The following is an 18,762-nucleotide window of genomic DNA, read 5'->3' on the forward strand; positions in this document are numbered from 1 at the left end:
TCAATGTCCCTCTTGTCATGAGGGTCTCAGAGCTGTCCTCAGAACTGGAGGTGTCCCAGCAGTGCCAGCACAGGGGGCAGGCAATTCCCTGGTCCTGCTGCCACTCCAGAGCTGGGACAGCCCATGGGCCATTGGCCTCTTGCCCACCTGGGCACACTTGGGTCATGTTCAGCTGAAAGCCTGTTCATGATCCAGGAATGAAAAGGAGCAGGAGATACCTTATGGCCTGGAATCTCTAGGGTTTTCTTGACCTGGCATGTTGTGTCCTTATCTTTTACATGCATTGTTTGAGGTGTTGCCCTCCAGAAATTAATTTCTGACTCCTGACATGCTGCCCACAACCAAACCAAAAATTTGGGGAACTTAGAAAACTTCTCAGCTCAGTGCACAAGTTAACTGGTGCAAGGACATGATAAGCCTGAGATATATTCCCCTTGAAAGCATGTCAATGTGTTGTTTTCTTTCACCTCCATGCCAAAAAGGCACCAAAATGGAGGTACCCTACTAATGGAATTACCAGCCACAATTAGCACCATTTCCATTTGCCCTAAATAGCCAGTGATTTCACTGTGCCCTAAATAGCCACCAATCTACCTCTCTTTAATGTTAATGAAGTAGAAGAGTGCTGGCTTACACGAGTATTTCTAATTCAGAGGATCCGAGGGAGCCTGCACGCATCATTAACATGGAGAGCTTCATTATCAGAGGAAAGAGCCTTCCCCCGAACTTCTCCTGGCTTTATTTGAAAGAAACTAGGAGGCAATGGTCTTAATGCAAAATTAACCCTCTCTTTAAACTGCTGGAAGCCTTTACAAACTGTAAGGGGAAAAAAAGGATGACTCATTGTAAAGGCTGTATTTTTATATCGAAGCAGGTTTCAATTAAGGGGCAATTTGCTTTAGAAATATGGCAGGATTACAGGATAGGGTTTTACAGTCTGAGCCACAATTCACCAATTGTGACTATATAAACTGTCATGTAATTTAGCTCAAATGCATTGTGTAGAACTGCTCGACAGATATGGGCCACAAAGGATTTGTTAAGCCAATCAACAACATGGAGTAGAACAAATATTAACTCTCCTGTTTGTGTTTACCATTAACTTATTTATCCTAAGGGTCCATATCTGTGTGTATGAAAGCAGGCACTCTGTTTAGCTCTAAATGCTTTCTGTTTGTGTAATAATCCATTATGATTATCCCCCTTCAAAAACAGGAAACAATTTAGCATTGAACTTCAAATGGGACACCAAATGTTTATATCAAGAGTCCATGTTTATTGTTGGCCAAAGGGAGGCTAATTCCAAATTATGACCATATCAAACACTTTACAGGTTTAATCTTGGGCCCCAGACCAGCTCACTTTATTTTAATTGCCAAGAATTGAGAATTTTCAGCTGTTTTCAGTAAATGTGTGTATCTTTGTTGAGATATCGAGGTCATTATTCAAATCTGTCTTTTATTACGGATCCATAGTAGCAGTGATTTTTTTTCATGCATGAGTCTTTTAGGAAATAAGCAGATCTTTGACCCTGATCCTGAGTCACCACCACAGGCTGAATTTTAAGTAAAAGAAGAATTGAGATGGTTTCCCAGGATAGAAAAGGTTGTGACTGACAAGCCAACATGGATTCATTCAGAGTAGGATTTCAGTTTGCTACCCCTGACTTCCAAAATCCTCTGTGCTCTTAAAACATTTCCCCAGATCTTACAGTTTATAAGCTGATATTTTCAGAAAAACTAAAATTAGACAGAAATCCTGAGCTGGAAGGTAGTTGGTAGGAAAACAGTTTAGATGTCTGCAGTGTGAGTATAGCAAAGACCAGAGTAGGACAACTTGGTCACTCTGCTTTTCCCACACCAGGTAGAGCTCTGAAGAGTCCCTGCAAGTGTCCAAGGCCAGGCTGGATAGGGCTTGGAGCAACCTGGGATAGTGTAAGGTGTCCCTGCTCATGGCAGGCGGTGAAACTGGATCGTCTTTAAGGTCCCTTCCAACCCAAACCATTCTGTGATTTTAGGATCAATATGTTGGCTACTACAGTGTGCCCCAGCTGATACGCCTGGGTCTGATCTATCCAGGCCATGAGAAGAATCCAACAGACTTGCAAGATTTCTCCTTGCAAGGAAAGAAAGCTTAGGGCCAGCAAATGATGCCTCAACATTAATCTCCCTGCAATTAGAAATACCTCAGATGATGGTGAAGCTGAGGGAGAAGGCTTGAGGAAATGTCTTGCATACCCATAACACTGTGCAGGATCTGGCTTTGCTGCCCATAAGCCTGACTGCAGGGTGAATGGAAAGGTGGCCTCCACTGGAAAATAAACTTCTCTTGGTGGGATGTCTGAAATGCCAGAAATGCAGCAGAGTAAAAGCTGGATCTCTAAAGCTGAGGTGATGAGTTGGTAACTGAACAGTCAATAATTTAATATTTGCCTTCCTTGTTACATCACAGGAGCCCTCATAGGATGGGTTATGAAGACAAGTGACCATGCAAGCTGTCCCCTGTGTGGGTGCAATCATGTACATGAGATGGACACACAACAAGAGAGTGACTGAGGACACTGAGAGAAGAATCGTGGTCTTCAGGGTGTTTCACAGCAGGGGCATATTCAGCTAAAGGCACCACAGAAAGTAAATATCAAAGGAAAAGCAAACCTAGAGCAACCATCTGAACTCTCTTCAAGACTCAAAGACACAGACGTAGGGGAGATACTATTCCATCAGCAGTGGATGGTTTTGCAGCAGAAATGCATTGCACAGGAGAGGATGTTAGAGCTGATTAGGAATTAAACCTAAAAAGTCAATCTTGCTCTGCAGGAGAAGAGGGAGATAATAAAAGGCTTGAACAACAAGACCGATGCTGAGCAAGTCCAAGGCTTCCCCAGTGAGAAAAAGAAAGCAAATTTGAGGGACCAAGAGGGAAACTCCCTTTTGGCAGGCGCAGCCACTGAGTGTTTGGAGTCCCCTTTGCCGCGAGGAGCTGCCAGGCTGCAGATTATTCTAATGCTCTCCTCTTGTAAAAATTATGCATAATGTGAAGAAACTTTGAAAGTCACTTAATCATGTTATGACAATTTTTTAATGAAAATTTGTTTTAATATTAATAGAGATTCATAGTTTCATGATAATATGGGTAGCAGTGGCATTTGGAGCAGCCGTTTCTAGCCTGCAGACATGCTGTGCTGTGCTGCAGCATAAGCTGTGCTTCAGACTACTCAATAACTTTCTCACATATAAATTTATAAAGACTTTTATAAGCTCCAATTACATTTTTAAAAGACATAAAATCCCTCTTTAAAGCGTGCTTACGTGACACATTAGTTTAACTTTCTACTGGACTTTGTGAAGAAGGGTTTGTCACAGCAGCGCAAGCTTGGAAATGGATCCCCATTTCCCTGGAAGTTGTTGGGTGAAGTAGTTCAGGACAGAGAGTCACAAAATGTTCAAGATAGTAATTTTCCTTTTCATCAAAGAGCTTTTATAGTTTTTCTCTAACAAAACACTTCTCTTTTTCTCCCAAACATGTAGTTTATTTTGGGGGAAAGTGTCAAGAGAGCACATGCATTCTGGTAAATTAAACAGAACAAAGATAAAGAGTCAATTTCCAACATTGTATCATAAATAATTAACGTTGTTCCAGACATTCTTTTAGCTGGCACCAAACAGCCCTATCCCTGACAGCTCCCAGGCAGGGGATCTTTCCTTAAGGTTAGTGCTGATGCAACATCCCTGATGTTTTGGAGACTGAGATGTTTAAAAATACGGCCATGTCTAATCCTTGCCAGTTGCCCTTGGGGTCAGGGAATGATCCTGAGGTTGCTGAGATAGAGGTTGCCATACTAGGTCTCCCCTCTTAAAATCCATTATTTGCCTCAACCTTCAAGTTTTTTGGAGCTGGAATCCCATCCCTGAAATTCAGGATAAGCAAAAAAAACCACCATCTCAAGTCTCTCATACTTTTTTTTGAGGAACACAGAAAATTCGAGTTGCAGTTTTGGCAGGTCTCATATTCCATGGCCTGGTAGAGAATGATAAAAATATTTCTTCCAGAGAGATTCTTAACTTTTTCTTGTCAGAAACTAAAGATAGGTAACAAACAGTGCTTTTGTCTTTTCATTGAGATGAGATGGATCCAAGAGGAACTTGTTAGGATTTTTTTTCCTGTCACACACTTATCTTCATTCTCTTTACTCAACCTCTGCCAATTGCTCCTAGTCATGTTTTGCTGTATTAATCCTAAACTATTCCCTTTTTATTGCAAACACTCTCCAAATACATCTGGATAAAATTCACCCATTCTCCTTCTCCCACCTCCTCATCCTCTGGTCATGCTGTAGATATTTTATTAATTCACTTTTACTCTTCATCCCCTCCAGCTCCTTTTATTCCCCATCCTGGTCCTCTCCCAGGTTCCTTTTGGAGCTCTATCCAACTGAACAAAGCCTCCCTGACTCACCACGCTCATCTGGCTGGATCTGACAATCTTTCAAATTAACATGATGGTGATTTGGCTGCTGGGAGCTGCTTGGGAGAGAGGATCTGGAAGCAGCACAGAGAGGATGCTCACGGTCTCTAGGGTTACTCTGCTGAGCTGAGTACACAGTCCTCAGGAGGGCAGGCTAACAGCTGGCTTCTTCTTCTCAGACTGCCAAGGATCTTTGATGTAAATTGACTCCCAGCTCACGCAGATGAATAATAAAGAAACTAAATAAAGGGTACTTGCTTAAAATAAAACCTTAGTTGAGAAGTCTATGAAGGTATGACTAATCATACTGTACTGGAATGATTTAGACTGGAAGGGAACTTAAAGCTCATTTAGTTCCAATTCCCTGCCATAGGAAGTGACACTTTCTACTAGACCAGGTTGCTCCAATCTCTGTCTAACCTGGTCTTGAGAACTTCCAGGGAAATTCTCATGCAGTTTACTGGGAAGACAAAATTTAGGTCAGGTTAAGTCTTCCAGACTTAACAGCAATGGCACAGATGAACTCCTGCCTCTGCTTGCTCATTACCCACATTTTGATGTCAGGAGAAACAAGGTGTATTAAATATATTAACTGCTGTGAATTACTAACAATTACACTGTGGCAGTACCCAAAAGGACCCAAATTCCTCTACAGGCATCATTTAGAGATGCTCCATCCACCCACACAGCATCAGTCCAAAGATCTTGCAGTCCATTTCATCAAGGTATACACAGGGTGAAGGAGTGAAAGGGAGTGAATTTCCCCGAGATCTCATGGTTAACTGCTTAGGAAAGACACCAAGAACAGTTTCATCTTGCCTTCTACCCAGTATCCTTTTAGTTAAATCAGAATGACTCCAAGCTCTTAATTTTTTTGCAGACTTCTAGTTTCATTATGAGACACAGTAATCACATGCAAAGCCTGCATTTTTAGTAGCTCAGAGTCTTATAGTTTTCTCCTTCAATGGAAAAAAACTATTATTTTTTTTTTCTATTTGGGAAGGGGTTGGGGGCTTCCCCCTCCTTCTTTTAAAACATGAATTATGAGGCAGACATGAATAATTGACAGCCCTCTGACAGAGCACTTCAGGATTTCTGCCCATGTACTACTAACCTGAGAGAGCAAAAAATGGATAATTGTTCAGATTTATACTTCAAAAGGAGAGTGAAATGCTGAGCAGGGGACTAGGAAGGGAAGGTGATCATGGGAAGAAAAGCAGAAGTGATGTTTAGATCTCTGAAAGTCTTTTTCATGCTTTTTCTTATGTCAGAAATTTGCCAGAGCCCTCACTGGATGATAGAAGTGGTAGCAGTTCCTGGCTGAACAGCATTTCTCCACTGGATCCCCTTTGCTGCCAGCTGGTGAAAGGCAGGGAAAATTCCAGCTGGGGGAGACAAGTGAACTGGAACAGAACTGGGAGCTGTACAATCACCACAGCCGAAGGGAACGACCTGGCTGTACCCCAGAATGGATTATTATTAGAGTTCTCTCTAGTTTCCCAAGTTATCAAATATTTCAGTGTGAGGTGCAAGATCTGACACAGCATCCCCAGGAGACCCTTGTCCTTCTGTCATGGAGTGACAGGCCATGAGAGACAGCACAACAGATTATGAGATGCCACTACTCAGGCTTTAGACCTAGTTTAGGACCAAGCAGAGAGGCACCAGTACTGGGACTGAGCTCAGAACCAGCAGCAATCTCAGAATAACAAATATCAGCAAAACCCAATGCTGTATTTTGGGAGGTGGAACAATTACTTACAAATGAAGAGCCATTCGGTGGAAAACAAGGTCACTGTCACAGACACTGCCGCCAGAAGCTTGGCTGAAGTTGGCACTGGCAGTGCAAGATGCTGCCAGGATATCTGTGGAAGGCAGGACATGACTTCCCTTCTGTCCTGTGGTGGAGCCATCAAGATCCTCAAGGATGGCAGAGTGAGGGAAGGGGAAGGACACTTGGAAAGGGGAATTGGTGAAGGTCAGATGTTCAGCTGTCACTGTAAACCCACCTGTGGGTGACAAGCAGCATTTCAAAAAAACAGAATGGTCACCTCATGTAATGGGTCTGAAGACAACTCTCTGGAGGAAAAGAGACAAACTTCATTCCACCTTGCCTTTGGAAAAATGTCTGATGGCTCAAAAAAAAAAAATGGGAGATCCAGGAAAATAAGTAGAGATGGTTGTAGGAATAGCTGTTGTTGGGCTATGGCCAGACTAGACTTGCCCAGTAACCCTACTGTGACTGTGGTTCAGACTCTCCTGATCCAGGTGCTACTCCTGGCTCTACCAGCATCTCCTCAGTGACTCCAAACATTTCTTTACAGGCCCCATAGCCAGAATTACAGTGATTCTTATGGATCCTGTCGGCCTGTTTTTGAAAGTAAATGTTTTAGAGGTGAGTACATTCTGTAAATATACTTGACTCTTCTGCATACGTGCAGCACCTGGCAGAATAAAGCCTTGGCTGAAAAGTGGGTCTGGAGGATTTTTTCACTACTGAAATACAGATAGCTATATAAAAAGATGAATATTCATGCAGGCTAAAATTTATGAGCACATTAATATTTACAGAAATGTCAGAAAATCATTGCCCAATGGACTGTAACAAGTCAGCTTTGGCAGGAATGTCCATACAACACATGGGTTACTATTCAGCTGTCCTACTCCCAGTTTTAGCCTGAATAAGCCAGATTTTAATATTCCTTCTGTCTTTTGATCTCCCCTCCTGAAATATTTTTCTCTTCTGTGTTATTGTAGGGTAGTCTTCATTTATACATAAATACATTTTATTACAATACAAAAGGCAATTTCAGTTAGAACATTCTTCAAAAAGCTTTTGAGTCCCTCTTCAAAGCTCAGAAGGATGCTTAGTTTACACATTATCTTAGGCAAATTTACCTCAGGTTTAGGCTGGCCTGAGGTAGCAGCTCAGTGAAATTCTGCGAGCTTGTGTCACAGCTTTTAAAGAAATCATCACTCTTGAAGTTTTACCTCCCAAAATGAAAATGCAGAAACAAGGCAGTGTATAAAACTGGTTTCCACTTAGAAAACTGTATCAGTGCAAAAATCAGGCTACATTTGCCTTAAAATAAATGCAATATGTGGCTTCAACTGAGTGGTGAAGCCATATCCAGAAAGACTGGAGAGAACCTGAAATCTCAGCCCATGCAGAGGAGTTATCAATGGTTGTCTATGGAAACTATGAACTTGTAATGGGAGGGAAAGTAGGGATTTGAGAATCCTGAAAAATAAATATTAATCAGACTCACCCTGCCCTCTGTAACAGCCAGAACAAGTCCTGATGGCTGTGCAAGTGTTCACATCAAAGTTCCTGAAAACTGTGTTGGAGATGAAGAGCTGGTACCTTTTGGGAGTCTTTAGTCCTGCAGACATACAGGTCCTATCCTGAAATGAAGGAAACATCACCGTGTGAATCTTAGAGTCCTAAAATGGTTTGACTTGGAAGGCACCTCAAAAGTCACCTCATCCATACCCCTGCCACGGGCAGGGACATCTTCCAAAAACCCAGGTTGCTCCAAGTCCTGTCTAACCTGGCCGTGAACATTTCCAGAAATGGAGCATCCAGGATGCAGCATCTGGGAATGCAAGAGTGTGATTGCCCATAGTTGTGAGGTTTAAAGGACAGATGTGAGGTATTGTTTGGTAAATTCTGGCAACACACATCTAATTCCCCACTTGATAGCATCACTTTTAAGAACATCTTATTGCCTTTTGTTTGAGTTGTTGCATAGTATTTATGATTGGACATTTGAAGGGAGAGGAAAGTGTACATTCCCTGGGGAGAAAGAATCCACCTAAAAGCCACAGTGAGTGAAATTTACAGCCCCATTTTCCTTTACCTTTTTTGTCCAGCAAGTGGGAATTTTTCCTACTCTGCAAAGATGACCATTCTTATTTCTGTTCTAAGAAAAACCTGAGCATTGAGATTCAAAGGCATTTTGTGGGTTTTGGGATAGGGACACACTTAAGCCAGACTCTCTGAAAAGCTCTTGAAGACTTCAGGGCCTATTAGAACTTAAAGAACCAGAAATTAAGAACAAAAGCCAGGGGAGATGAAAAACACAATGGACAAACTGGATTTGGGGGTGATTGTAGTCCATGACACAGTGGAAGTGTACAACCCTCTGCCAAACTCTCTTGGAAACGGGTTGGAAATAAAGATATAGTTAGTGAGCAGCCTGGAGGAGGAAGGGCTGGCAGGAGTCTGTGATACTGTTTCTGAGGCCAATGAATACCTGTAGAATACATCTCAAAAGCCATAGTACAGAATCAATCAAGAAATCCACCCTATGTGAAAACACCTGCAATTGAAAAGGAAGAATGTAACGGACTCCTATAAGTAGATTATTACTTCAAAGAGAAGGTGCTATCTTCAATCATTGTAAGACACAGTAGTTCCATCAGCTGTTTTATTCTGAGGTCAAAACATCAGGAGTGATAGTCCTGGTCCTTGGGCCATCCTATTCCAAGTCACTGCTGAGCAGAAATCCCTGGTCTTTGGTAACAAATTGCTCAAAAAATCTCTATTGGCTTTTTTCTTACATTTCTGGTTCTTCCATCCCACCCAATTTTCTATATTTTTAATTAATTACATTTATTTGAACAAATAGCAAATAGACCACTGTGAGACAATAATTCCTCCCTCGTGTGTCTCAGAACCCTTGCTTTTTCCAAGAAGAAATGCTTCTCCTTAAATGGTCCCACAAAGACAATGAGTTTCTAAATGAGAATGTGGAGGAGGTTTTCTGAATGTCTAGTAGGAAGTTAACAAAAATCCTTCATTTGGCTTTTACAGGTCCTGGATTTAGCCCTGTCACTAAAGTTTCAAAGCCCCAATTTTTCAATGCCCTGACATTTCCAGAAAACAATCCTGTTTGAAAAACAATTTTTTTCCAAAAAATGGAAGGAATAACAGAGAGGAATATCCAAGGTTCCCGTTAAATAAATGTCATAAAGTTTTAATTGATATTAAAGAGACATGATTATTAAGGGGAGAATTACATACATTAAGATGTAAATTATGACAAGGAGTCTCTTATCAAAGAGATAATCAAAGATAATCACCCCCCTAAGGTACTGCAAGAAACAAGGCACAGCGTGAGCGCCTCTAAATCTCTTAGCAAGTACAACATTGGAGTCCTTCCATGGGTCCTGCAAAGCAAAAAAATCAAAGAAATCCACCCCTTGGTGTCAGAGAAATTCACTGGGACATCACTGGGAGACTTCAAGGTTGGACAGGTGAAGCCAGGATTTTATCTGAATTATCTACTTAGAACAGACCTGCTAAGGAGGTTTCTTTCTGTGAGGTTCTAAAGAAAACTCATTTAAAAGACTTTTTTTTCTGCCAGTCAGAGAGAAAATTAATTTAATAAACAACAATAGAAAACTCAGCAGGAGGGAAAAAAAAAAAAAAGAAGACCTCAAAATCATGAACAAGCATCTGTGGCCAGTTGTAACTAAAATTCCATTGTTATCCATGTTATTAATCTGTTAACAACCTGGTAGCACCCAAAAGACCATGTCCAGCTGCCTAAAGAAATAGTGGAAAAAGAACATATTTACTGCATAAATAAAATTACATTTTGTCAGTATTTTTCATTCTCAAGTAAAAAATGTAACACTCTGTGTTCCAGGTGGACCAATGATGCTGAGAGAGAGAAGAAGAAACCAAAGTGTTAACAAGGATAGAAACCAAAGCTGGTGTTCCCCCTCAGTATTCTCAAATCACTAAACTAAACCCACTTATGCATGGTTAAATGGTGCTAAATGCAAAAGGCATACAGGAATTTGTGTTAGAAAAGCTTGGTTAAAGAAAAATTATGATTTCTCTCAAAAAGTCAGGTTTGGTGAAATTCCAAGATTTTTCTGAGACCATACCAATCCTGGGGAAAAAAAAAATATGAGTAGGAAAAAATTTGCACTTGTCTTGCTAAGATCTTTCAATTTTTTTGTGTTTGTGATATTGCTTTCACTTTTGAATATTGTTTTAGAAAGAATATACAGGATTATGCATTATAGTGTGAAATCTTGTAGTAGTTTCTAATGAAAATAGAAAATACCAGAGTCCTTGTTTTGAATCTTTTCCAAAAAAAAAAAAAAAACCTTTATAACTTCCATGATGAAATGAAAAGATGTTTGGGGGAAAATAAGTAGAACAATAGAACCATTTTGGTTGGAAAATCCCTCTAAGACCATGGAGTCCAACCATCAACCCAGCAACCCCAAGGCCAACACTAAACAATGTCCCAAAATGCCAACATTTACATGGTTTTCAAAACCCTCCAAGAGATTCCACTACTGCCAGAGGCAGTCTGTCCCAACACTTGAAAACCTTTCAGTGAAGATATTTTCCCCAAAATCCAGCCTAAACCTCTACTGGTGCAACTTGAGGGTGTTCCCTTATAACCTATTTAAAATCCAAGCTTTTCCCAAGCTGCCATGGAGCAGGGGTTGTTCTCCAGGTTGTTTTCTTATTTCCCCAAATCCCTACTGAAATGTTGCTGTGACACTTAAGAGACTTTGAAATATTCCCTGCAGTCCTTACCTTTTGCCCAAGGTGTCCATTTAAAACACTGTCAGACACAGAGACATTTCCCAGGCTTTCCACGATGTCAATGCCAAAGTCTTTGCAAGAAGAAATCCAGAAATGCTGGAGTTCAAGGTTCCTGCTACTGAAAATCTACATAGAAGGAAAATAAAATAATAATAATACATATAATCAAATAATAGAATGGGCTAGGTTAGAAGGAACCTTGAAGATCATGTTATTCCAACCCCTATCACGGGCACTGACACCTTCCACTACCCTAGGCTGCTCCAAAACCAATCCAACCCAACCTTGAACATTTCAAGGAATGGGGCACCTAAAAGAAAGAAGATTGTTTCTGAAGGGAGCCCATGGAAAGAAGCAGAATAAATTTAGTTATCTGGGTATTCTAGGTCAGTCACGTACAAAGAAATTACAAGTTATGCAGAGAAAACAAACAACAACAACAAACCTGCAAATCACCCTTTTGGTTTATTTCTTTCATACAAATAACCTTCTCCAGAAAGAGAACACATCAGTCTGAAAAATCACACTGAAAAATTGGACACCTCCAGAGGAAGAATCATAGGGATGGGTGAGGCTATAAAACCTTACAGAGAAACACATATAAACTGTTCAGGTCGTCAGACAGGAATTAATAGCATCACAGGCTCCAAATTTTGAATATGGGAAAGAAAGTATGACATAATAAAGGGTGGAGTGGCTTTTTAAAATCATATTAATTACTAGTGAGCCATATTAGTTGGAGAGCAAAGCTAGACAAATTCAAGTAAATAAAAAGTGCAAAATTTTAAGAAGAAAAAAAAAAGATCCCATGGAAGTCATCAGTTCTATAAAGGTTAACATAACTACCTATTGCAATCTTCACGAACAGCTCAGATCCATTTGAAAGATTTTTTATTTGGCAACACGATTTAAAGGAAGGTGTCCCTGCCCATTTCAGGGAGATTGGAATGAGATGGTTTTTAAGGTCCCTTCCAACCCAAACCATTCTAAAATTCCATGATTACAGTGGCAGACAGATGTTAGATGATTACAGAGAACACCAGCTGGTAAAAGTAGCGCTGATTCTGCAGCAAAAAGAATTCACACAAATCAAGTTCCTGGCTCTATTATTAAAACAGGAGCCTCCAGGTGAGGGACATGGACATACAGGCACAAAAGCTGTTAGTCAGTGTGGAGGTGAGATACTTGGAAAGATCCTGAGCATGACAGAAGGCAGTGGGGACAAACATACCTGTGCTCCCCCGTGGCAGCTCCAGGCTGTGAAGTTGTTGAACTCAACACGACTGTCTGGCAAATACTCTGGGTACACCAGCAACCCATGCCTGTTTAGGAGAGAAAGCCATGGAGACTTTTCCTTTACAGTGCATGTACTGCTGAGCAGATTTTTCCATTCATCATTTTGGTATCTAAAATCTTAAATCTGTGACAGCTGAGACAGCATGAGACTTTATTTCTTAAAGCCAAAGTCAAAAGTTCTCAGTGTTACACCTATCCGAGCTAAAAAGGAGTGTGCAGTGCCACTGAGAGGTTCTCACTACACAATACCCTCTCATTCTGATGAGTATTCAGCCGGCATTACCTTCAGATAAGCCTGACATGAATCTAGACAGATAAGGCTTTTCCTTATTTTGGATTCAGCTAACTTGGATTACAGCCCAAATGTATTCATTCCTGAATGCAGCACTTGGTTTGACCTTCTCAGAGATTTAAAATCCAGATTAATATCCAGATTAACTCAAACTTCAGGTCACCTTATCTGCTGATTTTCAGTACAATGTTATTTTTAAATACTCTTTCTGGTTTAGGGAAGTACTGGTTAAAACTTTTGTCAATAGCTGTTCCTGGATGCTAAAGAAGCAATTGCTGCATAAAATGTCACAGAACCATGGAATCTCCACTGCAAGTATAGATGGCACAACCATTCCCTGAAGGAAAATCTGTTTAACCAAACTGCCCAAGTACCTTGTGCAGGAGTGAGCTGTGTTCTCACTGAAGGACAGGAGAGGCACTTGGGATGGTCCTTCAGGGGAGAGATGAAAGAAATAGCCATACCCAGCACCACACACTGTGTTACCCTGTAGAGAGGAATATGTGACTATGAAAATAATATTACCACAGGTTTCTGGAAATTAAAATCAATTTAAGAAACACACAAATTAAAATCCCAGCTGAAGTCCATTCAAATTCTGCTAAACTGGCTGGTGGAGACTGGTACCTTGTTTTTTCCATCTCCAGTCTTGTTCTGTTTTCACTTTGACCTTGGTCCAATTGTAAAAACACTTGTTTTTGAACCAGACAAGGAGGATTGGCCAAGCAATAGAGACAAATGCCAGAAAAATGATGTTGTCACAACTCTTCAAGAAGTAGGTAAGAAAAAAATGTGTTGCAAACTTACATCTATAAACTTCCTATATAAGAAGGAAAAGTAAATCACAAATTAAACACAAAAGTAAATCAAAAACTAATCAAGTTTGTTGATTTCCTTCTCAGCCTGAATATTTCTCTTGTCTCCCAAAGCAAACACAGGATAGGAAAATACAGGAAATATTGGCATTGAAAAAGAGATACTCCTAAGAGTCAAGAGAAAGCAAAGAACAACATCTTCAGGATATGGCTGAACAATTAAACTTCCTTACACCTGTGGCAAATTATGTGATTTGGATCATTATTTTATAGGGTAAGAAAATAACCATAGGAAGATGTGCTGTAAGTTATTGTCATTTTATATCTCTTAAAGAAATTGCATTCTAAATTCTGCATTTTAGTTACATTATTTGTGATACAAGAGGTAAAAAATAAGTGGACATAAGGTCCAACCGGCCTTAAAATTAGGAGTTTGGTACTTACAGAATCTGCATCAAGTGGGTTATATGGGTTGTATTTGATGTGTTCTGAACTTTTCTACTCTGGGACAAAAAAACCTGCTCTTGTCAGATTAATTTGGAGACCAGACAAGCCTAGTTGGGTTTGGGTTGTGTCCATATATCAGTGTCTTCATGTGTGCACCTGTGCATGATCCCTCTCAGTTGCCTTAGGTGTGTGAAAATTTGAAGCCCAGGCTGGTAGATTTTAGCTCCCTTTCGAGGGGAAAAAAAAAAAAAAAAAAGACATAGGCATGTGCAGAAGGCAATGCTTTTGGTCTGTCCTTAGACAAAATTAATTGCTCTCTGGAGGTATGTGGCTCTCTGAGGGGGGGTCTGAGATGACCTTTCTTGCAGCTCTAAGGAGGGTTTGTTCTCTAAGGTCAGGCCTGACACCCCCACTCCCATTCATAAGTCACTGGACAGTGTTAAAATACTAATGACTTTTTGGTCCCTGATGGTCCAAATCAAAGCTGAGCCTGGTGACCTCAAGGTGAAACCCTCCATATACCAATTACTTTCTTCTGACCCATCCAAGTGTGCTCCCTGCAGCCCTGATCTCTGGCATCTGCCAAGGAATAAAGTACTGAGACCCAAGGCTCTGCTTTCTCTATCCCCAGGTAAAACTGCTGCTTTTTTTTGAAAGTGCAGCCACAGACCCTTTTCCTTTAACAAAACACTCCTGCAGTCCAGTCACATCATTTCCAGGATATTTTACTTGCGACTCCAATCGTGCGTTCTACAGATGATTCATAAGGAAAAGAAACCCTGCATATTTATTCAGCCAGCTCGTGGCTGGAGGGCAGGGGTTTTAGGCAAGCAGGGAATTTTGTGTGGAAATCAATTCTTTGTGGAAGTCAGTATATTACGGATGTCCGTGCAACCAAAATTCCAGAGAGAAATTACCTCCCTGAGCATGCCAAATACCTGGAGGTATGCACTGCAAGTCAGTAAAATCAAGTGGCTGATAGTTTAAGTGTCTCTTAACCATACAACTCTGCTGGTGTAAATATTTCATGAATTTCTTTTAGATAGCTGGTACTCAAACTGTTGACCCTAAAGATGACATTAATCTCTGGGTGGTGTTCCCAGCACCACTCCCAGTTTCAGAGCTGGGCAGGATGTGAAGAATGTCCACAATGTGCTTGCTTTAGTGTGGGTCCACTTTGCTGGAAAGTATTTGGAAAGGATCTCAGAGGGATGAAAGGTTAGGAAAACGGTGCCAAACAGATGCAGCCTCAGCTCTTTGGTGCTGTGGAGAATGGCTGGATGGGGTGACACCAGGAAACAAATGCATTTACCAACAGTGCGACAATCAGTCACTCCTCTGACACGGAGATACCAGCTGAGCTCCACCCTCTTCATTCATCTGAGCTGTTTCCCAGTCCTCAACACCAAAGTAAGAAAAGAAAGGGAGGTTCTTCCTGGGTTTTTTAAACCCAGTCCATATGTTGTCATGCATGAGCACCACATGCTAGCTCTGGGATTTCAGGGCATTGAATGTTTATGGATTAGAACAATTAAAGGCAAAAATTCACTAGGCCCAAGAGAGCCAAGAGAAAAAAATTAAAACCTACTTTTTAAGTTATTTTTTCCTGCACAGAAAAAAAAAAAAAAACAAGGACACAGGGCAGATGTTTCAGTGAGAAAAAAGCCATTGTCACAGAGGACCATCTTCAGTTCCTTGTGCTGATAGCATTTAAAAGGCAAGAAACCAGCCTGCTAATGAGATTGTCTATGACTCTAAAAAGTGATAACCTGGGCTCACACACTGTGTTTAAAAAAAAATTATACTAACCTTGCAAGAATCAGGTTGCACTCACACTGTCCAAGTATAAAATTTCATCTAACAGCCTGATTTACCAGTGCACTTAAGAGCTTAAATCAAATGGAAATCAGTGGGAATTTGGTCTACAAATGTCTTTGTAGGCTCAGGTTTGAGTGACTGCTCTGTCCCAATTTCCACACCGTTTAGGCTACCACTGAATTTCAAGGAAATTTAAGCTCTTCAGCCACCGATGCAAATTTAGGCTCCCAAGTAAATTGAGTAGTTCTGAAAATATTACTGCAGGTCTCGCAGCGGAAAGGCTTAACCCATCATATACAGAAGATGTTACACAGTTTAGACCTAGAGCTCTCTGCAGTCCCTGCCTTAAATATTGCAGCCAATAAGTTTAAAACCAGCAATTGAAAGATGGAAATCTGAAAATAAACAAAAACAAACACAAAACCAATAAACAAAAAGACTGACAAACACCTAAAATTATATTCTAAACTGGGAAAATTTCTACCACATGTTCTGGCCTGGGAACCAGGCAAGTGGAAGATGAGTCTTTCCCATTACATTCTTCAAACTTCCCCAAAAATTAGGATTATAAATACCTAAAAAGCTTGAGTCATTTAATCGGAGAATTTTCATGAGAGAAAAGGAGCTAAGACTACAACATCATAATGCTGGTGCTGGACCAGCACCCCTGAAGTTTAGTGATTATTATTTCACTAAGAAAAAGTCCACAGTTCTTTTGCTTGGGAGAAATATGACTTATTCTCTTAATATCCTTGTGCTTTGCTATCTTCCTGAGCACTGCTTTTTCCTGTTGTACATTAATTGCAGTCAATAACAATTTTAAGATGGGCAACTTCTTCAAGTTTTTCTTTTGCTGTTGTGACTCCTCAAATATTCCACTCCTCAAGATGATGAGGGTTATCAGCAACCATTTGAGGGCCATCTGCTACCCTGCCTGGAGCAGTGTGGGAAATGGATTTGCTGAGAATTTTTAAAGTTTGATAGAAGGTTTACATAGTATCTATTTGTATGTAAACTTTGAGATAAGAAATGTTGACTTAGAAATGTTATGGAATACGATGGATATTATTGAGAAAGAAATGGAACTAGAATCAAGTTTTAAAGGATGGCTCTGTAAATAAGACTAGATACTTTGGAGAAATAGAACTATAAAAGATGCATTGTAGTAGGATTTATGAAGGGTAATTTTAGATGATTTGCTTTAAGGCATTTACAGCATTGTGTAGTAAAAGGTGATAAGTCAAGAAAAATCTTAAATGTATTGTAATTATGAAATAGTAAACTTCTAATTGTGATAGCATGAATTATAACATTTGTATTGTCTCACCTTTCACATGAGACCGAAAATAGAAGTTTTTAAAACACCTCTCAGTTGCCCCATCTCTAGGTCTGAAAAGGGCATAATCCAACAGAGCAACACATCTCTGGAGAGCAGAAAAGACACCCTGGTATTGGGGTACACAGCCACAGCTGCAGCTTTTTATCTGCAAACTCATGTGAACAGAGAGGGACAGCACATATAAATGTGCAGAAAACCCAGCACAGGCAGTTCCCAGGAACCCGTGGAGGTAATTGCAGCAAACCTTTTCAAAAGCTGAGCCAGTGGCGATGGAGTGAACAGCTCCAGGGTAAGTCAGTGCATGACAGTACAAAACTCTGTGTTTAGTGGAGCTGAAATTCTCATGATCCTGCCTAGCTGTTGTATTTTTAAACCATATTTGATGGCCTTAAAAATGATAAATATGGCCTCGAGGGAATTGCAGAAAAGTTCTCTCCTGCTTCCTCGGTGCTCCTTTCTTCATAAAAACATAGGGAATGTGGTAGTCTCTTTTTCACCTTCAGATTTAGGTGCAAATCTTTCCTCATGGAGCAGAAGCCCCTGGGGTGATTAGGTCTTCACAAACAGTAATTGGTTTGGTTATGGGGGGTTAACAATAGAACAGGTTAGGATTATTTTTAAAATGAAAATATGCATTTTTCACTACTGAAAGTGTGGTGAGAAAGGTCAATCTCAATGTAATTCCTTAAAATAGTTGGGAAGGAAAAGTGGTTTGAAGTTGATGAAAATCATATTTTTCCACGAAATACATAAAAGTGACTCTTTATTCTGAAATAGAAGACCAAAAAAGAGTATGAACTAAGAGAAAGCATCAGAGAATTAGTGATTAAAAGTATTTTTTCTGAGCTCAGATTTTTGATGTGTGGCTGTTCAGCTGTTAGCTCTTTGAAAACCTGGTGTTTTATTACCATTTAGAAAAGAGAAATTTAGTTTCTTTAAAAATCAATGTCATTTTCGTAGGACAAGGAACACATTCTCTTTCTCACCATGGAATGCAAATCTTCAGCTGTATGTTCAATGTGATTTTAAATCCAGACAGAGGTGTAATTGATGTGCTGAATTTTATTGTTTTTTTAGTCAGTCCATTAAAACTGAGGGTTTTTTAACAATGCCAGAAATTCTAGAGAAGCTGAGACTAAACTTTTTCCAAGTTTTCTGAATCTGTGAGTATTATAAAATAAAACAAATTTTCAAAGTACCTCAGGATGAATTATCTCACTGTAATATTCCATTCCACTCAAACACAGCAAAATTCTCAGTAATAAATTTACCCAGGAACATAATTTATTTTGTAATATGCACTTGTTTCAATATCCCATCACAAGCACAGGTTCTGACAGCTCAGCCAAGAAACAAATATTGTGTATGTGATCTCCCAGATAAATGAAGCTCTGTGTCTTTCTGATACCTCTGATTAGAAAGGAAGTATTATGTCTTATACCAGAACTTCTTACCCTGATGTGGCTGGCAGGAGCCCTGATGTAGATCCCTGCTGGTGACAGTGTCTCAATATTGGATAAACCATCAGTTACAGAAAGGCCAATCACTATGTTGTTACAGATTTTGTTCTCCTCTTCCAGTCCCTCACCTTTAAAGGGAAAAAAAAATATGAAGAAAAGGATATATATATATATAGATATAGATATATAGATATAGATATAAAAGTAAAAAAATAAGAGGAGGAAAACATAAAAATAAACATAAATGTACATATAGC

At 40.0% G+C, this 18,762-nt stretch overlaps 1 protein-coding gene across 1 annotated transcript in view; it reads right to left on the reverse strand.

Annotated features, from left to right (window-relative positions):
* The window catches only part of PKHD1 (PKHD1 ciliary IPT domain containing fibrocystin/polyductin), a 237,385-nt gene that overhangs the window by 107,643 nt on the left and 110,980 nt on the right, over positions 1-18,762 (reverse strand). Inside the window, exons 42-47 of the mRNA XM_066180094.1 lie at positions 18,500-18,633; positions 13,001-13,113; positions 12,270-12,360; positions 11,030-11,164; positions 7,734-7,869; positions 6,227-6,473 (exon numbers count right to left, since the gene is read on the reverse strand). Coding sequence (XP_066036191.1) covers positions 6,227-6,473; positions 7,734-7,869; positions 11,030-11,164; positions 12,270-12,360; positions 13,001-13,113; positions 18,500-18,633 — 856 coding nt within the window. The remainder of the gene's footprint in view (positions 1-6,226; positions 6,474-7,733; positions 7,870-11,029; positions 11,165-12,269; positions 12,361-13,000; positions 13,114-18,499; positions 18,634-18,762) is intronic.

Source organism: Chamaea fasciata, unplaced genomic scaffold (assembly GCF_029207755.1).
Source record: "Chamaea fasciata isolate MVZ Bird 193981 ecotype frontalis unplaced genomic scaffold, bChaFas1.0.hap1 SCAF_3, whole genome shotgun sequence".
In the NCBI taxonomy this organism is placed as follows: Eukaryota; Metazoa; Chordata; class Aves; order Passeriformes; family Sylviidae; genus Chamaea; species Chamaea fasciata.